Source organism: Calliphora vicina, chromosome 3, assembly GCF_958450345.1.
Source record: "Calliphora vicina chromosome 3, idCalVici1.1, whole genome shotgun sequence".
NCBI lineage: Eukaryota > Metazoa > Arthropoda > Insecta > Diptera > Calliphoridae > Calliphora > Calliphora vicina.
In genome coordinates this window covers 35,082,948-35,097,379 of record NC_088782.1, presented here as the reverse complement: position 1 = coordinate 35,097,379, position 14,432 = coordinate 35,082,948, and the positions used below count along the sequence as shown (strand labels likewise).

General features: G+C 30.7%; 1 protein-coding gene across 2 annotated transcripts in view; it reads left to right on the top strand.

The window, feature by feature from the left end:
- Nucleotides 1–14,432, top strand: part of form3 (formin 3) — a 183,109-nt gene that overhangs the window by 155,476 nt on the left and 13,201 nt on the right. For both annotated transcript variants that reach the window (XM_065503170.1, XM_065503169.1), the window contains one exon: nt 12,692–12,839. In XM_065503170.1, the coding sequence (XP_065359242.1) occupies nt 12,692–12,839 (148 nt within the window). The remainder of the gene's footprint in view (nt 1–12,691; nt 12,840–14,432) is intronic.

Sequence of the window (14,432 nt, the reverse complement as noted above, 5' to 3'; positions counted from 1 at the left end):
TAAAAATTCACTTTTTTGGTTTTTTATTTGAAACCAGAAAATCTGTTTTTTTCGAATCGAATAATTTTTTATTCGAATCGGGTTTTTAGTAAAAAAATATTTTTTGGTGAGAAATCATCAGTCGGATTTTGTTTTGGTTTTTTTTGAATCGAATATTTTTTTTAATCGAATCTGTTTTTTGTTTTTTGGTAAAATAAATTTAATTTTTGCAGAAATGAATATTTTTCATATTCGAATAAAAAATAATTGAAATCATTTTTTTTCACAAAGTAGTTTTATTCTTTTAAAAATTATAAATTGTATCGAAGAAAAGAAAATTCGAATAATTTGGAACCCTAATAACAACCCTGATCATTTTGGCTAATTTTAGTTATTTTTTCTAGGAACAAAAATGATTTTTTTATCTAATCCAATTTATGTAAATTGATTTTTTGATTTTTTTTAATCGAATATTTTTTTTAATTCGAACTTTTTTTTGTTTTTGGTAAAAAATTCGATTTTTAACGAATTTTCTTATTCGAATAAAAAAAATTCGAATCAGTTTTTTTCTTTTAAAAATAATAAATTGTATCGAAGAAAATAAAAATCGAATAATTTGGAACCCTAATAACAAGTTATTTTGGCTAATTTTAATTATTTTTTCTAGGAACAAAACAATTTTTTTATTCGGTTTTTTATTCGAATCGAATTTTTGTGAGCAAATCTTTTCGAATCTTTTTTTTTGGTAAAAAAAATTAATTTTTGCTGAAATAAATATTTTTTAGTCGAATTAAAACAAATCGAATCATATATTTTTTTACAAAGTAATTTTACCTTTTCCAAAAATACTAACATAATTGAGCAAAACTGAACAATAATCGTTTCGTATTTTGGTTTTTAATTCGAATCGAATTTTTTTTCGCTAAATATTAAAAAAAAATTGAAAAAACAAAAAAAAAAATAATTTAAAAAAAACAATTCGAAAATTTTTTTCCAAAAATTAAAAAAACAACTTTGGAAAAAAATAAATTTTGTTTACCTAAAAATATTTAAAATTTTTATTTTGAAGTATAATTTGGTGAAGGGTATATAAGATTCGGCACAGCTGAATATAGCTCTCTTACTTGTTTTTAGTAAATTTATTACTATTTCCTCTTTGATATTAACTGTTAGAAGTAATGGAATACGATTTTACTGTCCTAACACCCTATAATTACACATAAAATAACAAAACTACTATACTCCCTTCTCTTCTACACAAAACACTAAATAGTAAATAGCCTTAAACTTTAAATGTATCACCTTTTTTTAATGACAATGTAATAAAAATAAAAAAAACAACACCATTTAAAAAGCTTTTCATTAACACAACAAAACAAAAAGCCCTAAAATAGGCAATATATTTATTTATTTATACTTCTGTTGGATTACTAAAGTAACAGACCAAATTTGCGGAGACCTTGCAGGCATTTAATTTACTCGTACCTTTTATCTCCCAAAATCATGTAATTATTTTTTTCAAATTACTTTTTTAACACTTTGCAAATTTATATATAAAAAAAGACAACAAAAACTTTCTAACTTGCAAAAACAAAAAACAACCCCCAAAATTCTACCGAAATACTCTCTAAAATATTAATCATAAAAATTACAACTAAAAAGTGACAACATTAAAGCAATGAATCCATCCTTCCGAACAACATGCTTTCTCGCCGCTTTATTTTGTAGAAATACTGCAACTAAGTATTATATGTATATGAGTATAAATCATTTAAAAAATTCGCAAAAACAAAAAAAAATATTTTAATATCCTTTCAAAACGATAAAGAAGAATGAAAGGAGCTTTCCATAATGTCACATGGTATTTACCAACAGCGAAAGCCTGCCTGCCTGTAACGGAACAATGATTGAGCAATATATATCTAGTAGTCAGTCGCTCTATACTAGAAACTCATTTCCACATAAATACTCACGTATAGAGTTTAAAACCGAAAGGAATATCTGAAGAAAAAAAAATAATGCGCGCGCACCACGTGGAGTCTGAACATGAAAACAAAAACAAACACATGCTAATATATGTAGCATGCAGCCGAGGAAATGTTTACCCAACTGAGGAGCACCAAAAAACAGAAAACACCAACAAAGTTTATGTGTTGTATTTATAAACACTACTGTATACAGTATTCGTATATTCACAGAACTGAGATTTGGCAATGGGTCAAAAATGTTTATACTCACCAGCTGTTTTTGCACTGAGGGAAATTAGTTGTGGAGTGGTATTTATTTTGAACACTATCCTGAAGTTTAAATTGATAAAAAAAACAAGTAGGAGAAACTGTTCCGAATCTTATATACCCTTTACCAAATTATACTTTAAAATAAATTTGTTTAGGTAAACAAATTTATTTTAAAGTATAATTTTTAATTTTTTTTTTTCGAAATAGTTTTTTAATTTTTTTAAAAAAAGTTTTTCCATTTTTTTTAATATAAATTTAAATTTATGACAAAAATTTTTTTGATGAAAAAAAAAGTTCGGGTTAACAAATATTTTTCCCGATTTTAACCCATTGTAGACCAAACTTACTATAATCTTATATACATCGTTGCAATGGATTTTGAAATATCTATCATTATTGTCTATATTAATGACTTAGTAATCCAGATATAGATCAAAAATAGGCCAAAAATCGAGGTTGCCCCGGTTTTTTCCTTATATGTATGTATCTCAGCCAGTTGTGGGTCGATTTTAAATAGCAACCGAGCCGGAAGAATTCACGATATATTGTTGTAATCATGTATGAGGGTTATTTCAACATACAGACGGACATGGCTATATCGACTTCGCTATCTATAACGATCCAGAATATATATACTTTGTGGGCTCGCAAATGAAAAATGTAGAAATTACAAACGGAATGACAAACTTATATATACCCTTGCCACTCATGGTGAAGGGTATAACAAATGTATGGCACTTGTCTTGATAGTTGAAGTTATAAAGATCATTTGTAATAAAAATTGGAGTTTAAGAAGAAGAAATAGTAAGAACAATTTGAACTGTCTGATTTCTGAAAAATAGGCATTAGTTTGAGAGATGATTTCATCGTTGAAGTGAAATCTCTTTCCGCCAAGCTAATTCTTCAGATTTCGAAACAAGAAATAGTCACTCGGGGCTAAATCCGTAGAATAGGAAGAATGAGGGAGCAATTCGTAGCCTAATTCTTTGATGTGTTGTGATGGATCCACGTTACGAAATGACGTAAAAACTCGTTCATATTACTGCTGAACAATGCCAAACACTCCTGCAAAGTTTCACACGATAGTGTTTGTGGTCGATTGTAAACAAACGAGACACTCATCTTGCGGAAAGCTTTCTCATACCCAATAAGCACAGTATTCGCCATTGACAGTTTTACCCTTTTGAAGGTAGTCAGTGAATTGAACCACGTGCATCCCAAAAACGGTCGTCATGACTTCATTGCCTAACAAACCCACCTTGGCCTTCTTTGGCGCCGATTTACCTCGAGAATCCCACTTTTTGACTGCTGGTGTGTTGTGGTGGATCCACGGTTTAGAAACGGCACACAAATTCGTTCATATTGCGGTTGAACAACGCCAAACATTTCTCCGAAGTTGTCACACAATTGCATTTGTGGTTGATTGTCAAAAAACGCGGCTCCCAACTTGAGGACAGCTTTCTCATAACCAAGTGATCATTCCAAAATTGAAACGACTGAGCCATGTGAGAAACCACAAAGTAATGAGGCAGATTGTTCAGCGGGAAATTCAAAAAGTCACGGACTTGTTGACCCACCCTCCTAGAAAAAAAGGTTCATCGTCAAACTCTTTCAAAAGCCAATGAACTGTATAAGGAAGACTTGAACATTGATAGAAAACCTTCATCAGGAATAAAGAAAGGTCTAACAGATATTGGTGTTGGGTGCTCTTTCGAAGAGCACCCAACACTTTTATCAGAAAAGTAGCTCGTAAAGTTAAATACTCTGATTGTTTTGTGCGCAGAGCCAAAGCAATAAAGTTCAGAAATTTCCAAATCGCGGTTAAGATCCAGTCGATGGCATTGCTGGTGATGTCGTTATCAGGTCTACGTAGAATGTGGCCTTGCATTTCTTCATTTCTGTTGCAATTGGCAGTTGATTAGTTTCGGTCAACAATCTGGCATTCGTGGTAAAATTTGGCCAGATTATACGTATGATTCTGCGAAGCCATCGGTTCACAAACACTTGTAGCTTTTGGATATCTCGCGGTGCAGCATTCCATGTTTCACAGCCATTGATTAGGATTGACTTCACGTTTGTGTTGAATATTTTAAGCTTCACTCGAACAGAGAAAGACAACTTGTTGGTTAGTTGATGTAGTAGCTCACAAGCAATCAAGTAGGGTTGATTCCATTTTGCCAGGATCAAGTAGAATCCATATGATTCCATTTTTAAAGGATCATAAAACTCTACCAGATTGAGAAACTAAATAGATCAAAATTTTTGTAAATGTGGCAGGTTTTATATCCAACACAATCCTGTTCTTGATACCTCAGACACGTTCAGTTTATTTTCGTCCAGTAATCTATGTCTTAATTTATGAATAGCTAGACATTCAAGAAGATGAAAAATTGTGTCCTCCTTTCAACATGCTATGACTTTTAACAATCAATAAGATTGAGGAAATAGATCAAGATTTCATTGTTCTTTACACCCCAGAAAGATAGTTCTGTATATGTTCGTTCAGAAATGTATGTATGTATTAACATATGTAGGTAGAGCTAGATATTCATAGTGAATATTAAAAACTGTTTACTCCCTTCAACATGTCATAGCTTAGACCACAACTTGATGGTCGGTTGATTCCTGTGGTAGCTTGTGCTTGCAAGCAATCAAGTAGAATCAATTTGATTCCATTTTGACAGAACCACGACGCTCAACAATACTAAGAATCTAGATCAAGAATAGATGCTAGTAAGTATCTAAGTATCTTTCCAGTTTCTATTCTCATTGTATCCGGTGCACATTTGTCTGACAACCTTGCACATTTTCATTCTGCGCCATCTATTATTAGTCTTTCGAAGTTAGTGTTTGAAAATTTCACTTCTAATAGTCCCAAGAGTTTATGCGACAGATACTTCATCTAAGATATTTAAAGCGGCCATTTCATCTCCCTGTGCAGGTCGTACAATTTCCTTACACTGTCTGCCTAAGTTTGAAGATGTGCTGCAAGATAGACTACCAGATAGCCAACATCTTGACCTGACATTCTATATATCTGTAAGACGTATTGAGGATTTTATGGTGAGTTCATCACAGAAGATCCCAGATCATATGCCAATGATGATCTTAGAACCATCAGCGTATAACCAGGTCTTATATCCTTTCGTTAGCATGGAAGGAATTAAAACTTTGAACATCCCATCAAAGTTCTCAAGAGACTTTATATAATTCGAAGGATTGCAAGGAAATCAAATAGAGTAAAGTATTTCTTCAAGGATTTTGAATTAATAATAATTTCCCGACAAATAATAAAAATATTTAGCGTGTAGTTGCTCGTACACTTCGTATATTCTATTTGGATTAATGTCGACAGGCTCCAACGTATATAAAAACAACAACATATTTATACTCATATATCGTGCTTATAAATATATATGCATATAGTATATGGCCAAATGTAGATGAAATGAAATTCGAGTAGTTCAGTCTCTAGTGGAAAGGGCGCAGAAATGTATACACAAGTTCGTTATGTTAAATAAAAACCGACAATTATTGCACGGAAGAAATAAAATTAAAGAAAAATTTAAGCAACAAAAAAATAATATAAATGGAAATTAATGAAATTGTATCAAGGGAAATTAAATAAAACACACAATTTAAAACGAAAGTTAATTAACAAATGAAATCATTTTGTACAAAAAAAAATAAAATAAAGGAAAATGAAATGAAATTTTATTGAAAAAAAGGAATAAAAATAGAAATTGAAATATTGGTTGCAATCATGTGCCATTAAAATAGTTTGTAAATAAATTTCAATTTTACCTACACAAATTTACATACACTGATGTATGTATGTGTGTATATGAAAGTGTATGTGTAAATGTATGTATCGAGTCTATGAGTTAAATTTGTTGTTATTGTTGGCGTCATTAAAAGTTTGTTTAAAACGTTAGAATCTATAGCATATTTTTTGGTAGTATATTGCCAAGGATCTCTCCTCTAGTATTTCCGTCCTTTAAACTTGTTTTAAGGCTGTGGAGCCGTGGAGCCATCAACATTACAACGTCTCGGCTGTGCCGCGTTTTGTTGCTCTTTATCGAAATATAATTTAACTGGAGATTCTTTTCGTTTATTGGCAAATCTAAAGTAAGTTTCATATTTATTTGTTTTCCCAAACCCACAGACTCACACACACACAATATTACACTTATATAAACAACACAATACACACCAGCATAAATACCTATTTCCTGTTTCCTTATCCGATGTGTGCTGTTGGTTTTTCTCCAAAATTTTATATGTATTTATTTATACATACATACATATGCATGTATATATGGCTAGACATAAACTATTTAAAAAAAAGTAAGAAGCTCAGGAGTAAAAAGAAACTTATTTTTTGGTAGTCGCTATCATTTTTATTCCTCTGTCATTTTTATTTCTTTTTTTTTTTTGCTTCTGTTTTCTTGGCATTTTAAAACTACGTATAAAGTTTTTCTTTTCTTTTTTCATCACCAAAAAGTACAACCCAAACCACCCACACAATACCCAGCCAATTTGTTTCATTTAAGTGATTTTTTTTTATTATTTTATAAACAAAAACAAATAAAGGGTTAACTTAGTTCAAGTACACCACCATGTCTCTATCTATCTGGTTACCAGATTTATACTATAGCTGTAAAGTAAACAAGTCCACAAAACGATGTAGCCAAACATGTTCAAACATGCAAGTAATATAATTTTACAGATTTTTTTTTATTGTGTGTGATTAAAAGTATAATTAAGATTGTTGAATTGTATCCTTCAGAATAACAATCAACACACCACTTAACAAGCGTAAATCCATTATAAATCTTATTATAAAAACAAGTAAAAGAGCTATATTCTGCTTTGCCGAATCTTATATACCTTTCACCATATTATATTTTAAAATAATTTTTTTTAAATATTTTTAGGTAAACAAAATTTTTTTTTTAATTGTTTTTCAAAATTGTTTTTCAAAATTTTTTTTTTTAATTGTTTTTTAAATTTTTTCCAAATTTTTTTAAATTTTTTTTTTTTTTTTTTTTTTTTTTGGAAAAAAAATGTATGACAAAAAAAAATTTTTTATGAAAAAAAAATTCGGGTTAAAAAATATTTTTCCCGATTTTGACCATTATAGGTCCAACATACCTTATCTACATCGTTGCAATGGACTTTGAAATATCTATCATTAGATATCCATATTGTCTATATTAATGACTTAGTAATCCAGATATAGATCAAAAATAGGTCGAAAATCTAGGTTGTCCCGGTTTTTTGCTCATATCTCCGTTATTTATGGACCGATTTTGCTGATTTTAAATAGCAAACTTCTCGAAAGCATGTCTGACAGAATTATTGAAGATTTGGATCCCGAAGATATCTGGGGTCTTCAGAAAATTGATTTCAACAGACAGACGGACATGGCTTAATCGACTCCGCTATCTATAAGGATCCAGAATATATATACTTTATAGGGTCGGAAAATTATATTGTGGAAATTACAAACTGAATGACAAACTTATATATACCCTTGTCACGAAGGTGAAGGGTATAACAAGTAAGACAGCTGTGCCGAATCGTATATACCCTTCACCAAATTATACTTCAAAATAATAATTTGAAATATTTTTAGGTAAACAAAAATTTTTTTTTTACAGTTGTTTTTAATTTTTTGGAAAATTTTTTTTCAAAATTTTTTAAATTTAAAAAAATTTTTTTTTTTGGTTTTTTCAATTTTTTTTTTAAATTTTTTAAAAACTAATTCGGGTTAAAAAATATTTTTTTCCGATTTTGACCTTTTGTAGGTCCAACTTACTATGGTCTTATATACGTCATTGCAAAAGTCTTTCCCATTGAATTTGAATAGGAAAAATGAGAAAAGGGGAAAAACTCCCGGGAAATTTTTATTCATAATTGGGCTGATTGATGTATAATTCGTGTATGTAAGTTATTTGGGGGCTTCGGAAAGTTGATTTCAACAGACAGACAGTAAGACCTGGCTTAATCGATTCCGCTATCTATAAGGATCCAGAATATACATAGACCACGAATTGGAGACATTACACAATAAAGATTGTAGTAAAACTCAACAAGAGCTTCCAAAATTATTGGAAGCTACTCAAGCAGTAATTTCAAAACGTTTGCGAGCAGCAGGATTCATACATACGAACTGAAGCCGAGTGACCTTGAAAGACGATTTTGCATGAGGCTTGAACGCTATAAACAAAAATCATTTTTGCACCTAATCATTACTTGCAATGAAAAATGGATCCATTATGATAACCCGAAGCGTAAGAGATCGTCTGTGAAGATCGGCCAACAAGCGGAATAGACACCAAAGCCAAATATCCATGGCGCTTAGGTAATTCTCTTTATCTATTATAAGCTGCTGAAATCTGGCCAGACCAATAAATGGAACCAGTAACGAACACAACTGATTCGTTTGAAGCGAGAATTGGCCGAATATTCGGCCTGACAGGTTCTATCGAACGCAACTCATTCATTCAAAGCGAGTATTGACCGAAAACGCCCAGAATATGCTGCCAGACATGAAACCGTAATATTCCATCATGACAACGCTCGGCCACATGTTGCAATTCCTGTTAAAAAGTATTTACAATGAAGTGGTTGGGAAGTTTAGCTTCACCCTACTATTTCTTTCCATTTACTTTAGAACAGAGTATCCGATATAGGCTTGATTCGTTCGTGGCCTCAAAAATTGGGCAGTTCATTTGGCTCGGAATCCATATGTTGCCAGAAAGATGGGAAAAGGTCATAGCTAACAATGGCCAATATGTACATTGAATAAATTTATATTGTACAAATGTTGCAAAATAAAAGTTAAAAATTTTAAAAAATCCCTAATTTAAATCTACTTAGTGACTTACAGTGGTGGCCAGGAATTTAAGACAAAAATAGTTTGCTAAATTCCATGTGATTGTCAATTATTTTTTCAAATATTTCCACAAATATGTATGCATGAGGACTATTTTAACACACAAGTGTTTTTTATTCGACTGTGTCAATTCATACATATTCACCACGAACACATAACATTTTTTTACAACTTGACCAAAACAATTTTTTTTAAATAAACATATTTTCTCACATTTATATCATTATATTTTTATTATTATAAAATATTCGGACCAAATTTCGTATTTTTAGTTCCATTAGTTTCGGTCATATCATGTTATTACAGCGGATGTTCGCTGAGGTGGGTCAACGTATTTCCACATATCTTTGTCCATATATGTTTTACCGATTTTTCCAAACATTTTTCAGAAACTAGAAACATTAATAATAAATTTCATACCCTTAGAGGTCCTTTTATTTTGGCTCTATCGCACTTAAAATTCAGTTGATGAAAAAAATTCAAGTATTTGTCTTAAATTGGTGGCCACCACTGTATATGATTGAGGTAACCATAATATTAGCGCCAAATTGCTACAAAAGACCTAGTCGTAGCTATCAATTGTCACTTATAGCTTAGGAGATATTCGCATTTGAAAATTTAATTTTCAACATTTTTATCCAACCTACTCCAGTTTTTTTATAACAGCGAATCCAAATATTTTCCGATTTTCTCCAGTTTTCCTTCATTGGACTAACAACATACGTATGTGTCAAATAAGAAAAGAACTGTTTAAAAATAATGACTAAGTCCAAAGCTATATGCATTTGAATTTAAAAAATTTTGAAAAGCCGATTTTTCGCTAATTTTTTGGGAAAAAATAACTTTTTTTCTTTTTAAATTATCGCAAAAAATTTCTAAGAGGATGTATAAGGAATTTATACTTTCTGAAAGCTAAGTTTTCATAAAATAGTTTGATTGAAAAAAAAAATTAAAAATTTTTGTTACCGAGGGGAAACACACATTCAAAACATTAAAAAAACACCTATTTTTTATGTAAAATTAAACTTTAGGCCTAAAATTCTCAAATCGCATATTCGATATTAAAATATAATAAGCTATTTTAGATGGCCCAATATGCTTTTAATTAAAATTATGGATATTATAGCCAAAAAACTGCAAATTTCTAATTTTGGGACTTTTCAACACTTTTTTGGGAATTGCGGGATTGCTGATCATAAATTTCAAAATTCGTTTTTATTTTTCCATTTTAAATAGAAAATTTTACATAACTGTGAAATTTCATTAAAAACTATTCATAAATAAATATTTTATTTCAATTCGAAAAATTTGTATCTATGCAAAAATTCAATAAAAAATATTTTTTGTCATATTTTTCAATAAAGTATTCCATGAATTTTTAATTTTCAAAAGTTATAAATATTTTTGAAAAATAGACAAATAGCTTGAACGAAATTATAATATATCGCATCATAAAATTTTTAATTCTATTTAAAAATTTCAAAATAATCGAAAAAATATTCTCCTGTAATTTGACGCTAAGGGCTCGATATGGTAAGGTCACCAGTCACATGATTATCGCAATTTTATTAATGATTGTAGTAAATAAAAATGTGTATAGCAATCACCCAGCGGGAAAAAGATGCAGTAAAGAGGCCTTCCTAAATGCCTCATTTTGCAGACACAAGGACTTGCAAAATCATTTTGCCATTTCAATTTTACACGTCGTGTCATTGCGAGCCAAGGCCTTGCATACTCGCTGCTGTTAGAGGGCTGAGAGAAGGCCTACTTATGATGGGCTGTTGGCAGCCCACAAGTTCACTTGTTATTAGAAGGGGATTCATAGGGCTTCTTGAACACCTTCTAAGAGCAGGGAGGGTGGAATGAGTATCGGATCTTTTAGAATGTGTAAGTATGCCTTTTAGAAGGCCTACAAATTGAAGTCCTATCATTTTTTCCCGCTGGGCATGTTCGTGATGATTCATTATATCATAATAGCGGTATTCACTGTTAAGTGCGAATGGTCTAGCATCATTGCAAATGCAAAATTTTACCGTAATCCAATAACAAAATACACACAAAAACATTTACAATTTTGCATTTGCAATGATGCAATACCATTCGCACTTAATACTGAACTCCGCTAATATGTTGTTCTCAGTTTATGATAACCATAAGCCGAGAACAACATAATGTTTACCACATTCTTTATCATAAAAATGTTTGTCACAAACATATAATATTTACTACAATTATATATAGATTGCTACAATCATGTGAATCATAACATTAACATATTACGATTACCGCAATCATATAAATAATTGAAGTGATCATAATATTGTAAATGGTTAGAGTAAAAATGTACAACTATATTATTCTCTGTGTGAATGTGTGTAAAATGAAACAAAATTTTAATTGATTGAATGAAATTTTAAAACTAACTTTTTAACAACAATTTTTTCTTTATAAGTATAATTCTGATAAAACAAAAAGTTACACAAAAAATGCTTTTACCAACTCTCAATACCCTGCCGCAATGTGGTGTGTGGTGATATTTATATAGTATATATTAAAAAAGCAAACAGCTCTGTTGCATGAGGATAAAGAAACTAAAGTTTATTGATTTTTAATTCATATTTTTGTAAAGTTCGAGGTAATTTATAGTTGGCAAATTTTTTTTTTTTTTTTGTGTGTGTGATGTGCTCTTTTATCATTGAGATGAATGTTATTGTCAGTCTGTTGAGCAGACAGACGGACAGACAGACATATGTATGTAGGAACAGACATTATGTCTGCAAATGTCAAGAACCAACTGAGATAAACTTCAAGTGAAAATTTTCTCAGTCAATGATTTTCTTTGGTAATTAAGTAACTATAATGTGTAGAGGATGAATATGCACACTTGGAACTTTTGAAATGAGTAAATGCAGTAATCAAGGATTAGTAATTTGCTAAGAATTGTGTTGCAGTTACATATAAAGAAAATATCGAATTTTGAATTCATTATTTGTTGATTTTCAATATTTGCCAAATTAAATCAGCTAACAATGTTTTATTTTATATAAAACAAATATAACGAACTTGATTTTGTTCATTAAGACTTTTAACATTATGAAAAATTTTCCTCTTAAATCCTATTTGAAAATAAATCAAATCATATCTAATTAACTTCCCTACAAGGTTTTCGTGATCTGTCGGTCGTGTTGACCAGATAAACTTATTAAACGTATTAAAACTTTAACTCGATCTAAATAGATCCAGTGTGAAAAGCTTTAAGCACTAACTCTTTGTTCCATTAGTTATTGCGAAATATGTATTAAGTATTTTTGTTATGTAGATTTCAATTCACATGACCATTAAAATTGACATTTAATAACTTACAAGCAATTAAGACATACAAAATTCTCAGTAAAGTAAAAGAATTGTAAGAAAAAAATGAAATAATTTATTGATTTTATTACGAAAACACTTAAACGTAAATAAAAATTAAATTTTTATTTTTATTCGCCATCAAATGGTATTAACAATTTATTTGTTTATTCTAATTATTATTATATCCATTATTTATTTTATTATTTCTTTGTATTTACAGAAAAGTTGCACAAAGTGTAGGAGATATTATTGTACAATTGGACGTATTCGACGAGCAAAGAGAATGCGACGAAGCACAAAGCCTACAGGGCCCAAATGGCATCAACCTAAACTCACATCTTGACGTCTTCTATGCAATATTACGACAGGTACGGCGACTTGTTTTCTTTCTTTTTTTATTTTTTGCTTTGTTATCTAATTAATTTAGTTGTTTTAGTATTATTTATTATTATTTGTTAATCAAATTAGTTTTAAATAAATGTAACAAATAGTGTGAGTTTAAAGATTGATCATTGATTGGATAAATATACACTGAGTACTGGTGTTTCTGGGTTTATTCATTCTAACATGATCAGTTTTATGTGATTAAAGTTAATTTGCCAGTTGAAACCATGACCGACCTTTCTAGGTTAGGTTAGTTAAGGTTTGCTTATCGCCTTATTGAGGGCCACCGCTAGGAGTTAGGAACCTCCTAGACTTTGTTCTCCAACCATCATGATACTGTCTCCTAGTGCATCAAAATCCAGCACCCACAATAATAATCCAGCACCCACAATGTCATTGTCAGAATATCGTATTCGAGCTACGTCCCCATAATGCGACTATATTTCGGATGGTATATAGTCTCCAAAACTCCGCATCTTGTGAAGATTACTATCAGGGTTTCGAGATTTCAAAATTGTGTATGCCAACTCATTGATAATAAATTGACCACACGTACAAAATGTTGACGTGAAAGTGGAAATAAATACTTAATTTCTTAACGGATATTCACGGCTAAAGAAGTGGAGTTTAAGTTTAAACTTATAGAATATCCAGTGGAGATGAAGTTTTATTAAAATAGGAATATAAGTTTAGAAATTCGAATTTCTCCACTGAGTGTTGGACGGACGTGTTTAGTTCAATTCCATTTTTTGTAATTCCTTTCTGATCTCTTGGAAGAGCTTTGTGGAGTGTGGAGGACAGGGAAGCCCTTTTTAAACAGTTTATTAGACTCTTCTTTTTTCAAAATTTCTATAATATCTCAGAGCCCACAGTCTTCACATACGCTTGAGATGAATATGGTTAATGTTTTCCAGTAAACTATTCACAAAAATTTTGAACATGTCAATGTATTAGCCCATGGATATTGAAATATGAATGGGAATGCAAATGCCTTAGTCATCATCTTATAAAACCTCTTCTCATGTTTCCCTTGCAATAAATTTAAGTAGTAAATTCAATATGTTTTACTGTCTCAATGGCGCTTGCTAGAGCGCTCTAAAGTCCATCTCAGGTTTCCCTTCCAAGAATTTTGAGTAGTTTGAATTCATATACCCTCTCTCTTAGCTCTTGTTAGAGAGCTGTTAATTCGATACTGAATCTGAATGAAGACTTTACTATAGTCAATATAGTAAATATGTCTCCAATAGTAGTACCAACACGAACTTGTTAAAGCCCATGATAAGTTCCAGTCTAAAAGATTGTTGGCCTGACAGTTCATGGAATTTCATAGCATGAAGTTCATTCGTTTTTTTGACAAATCGATTTACGTTCTTCCTTAATCTGAAACCTCCAGGTTAAGTCATTACTTTAAACACCCAGTATCCAGTTATCACAGACTGTAGAACAGTGATAAAAATCCAATTCATCGACATTTCTGGTGACTTAGTTCATATTCTCAAACTCTTCCGATGTTTGAAATCTAAGTCTGAAACAGAGAAGGTGCAAGCTAATCCGTCCTAAGATTTCTCTGTGTGAAC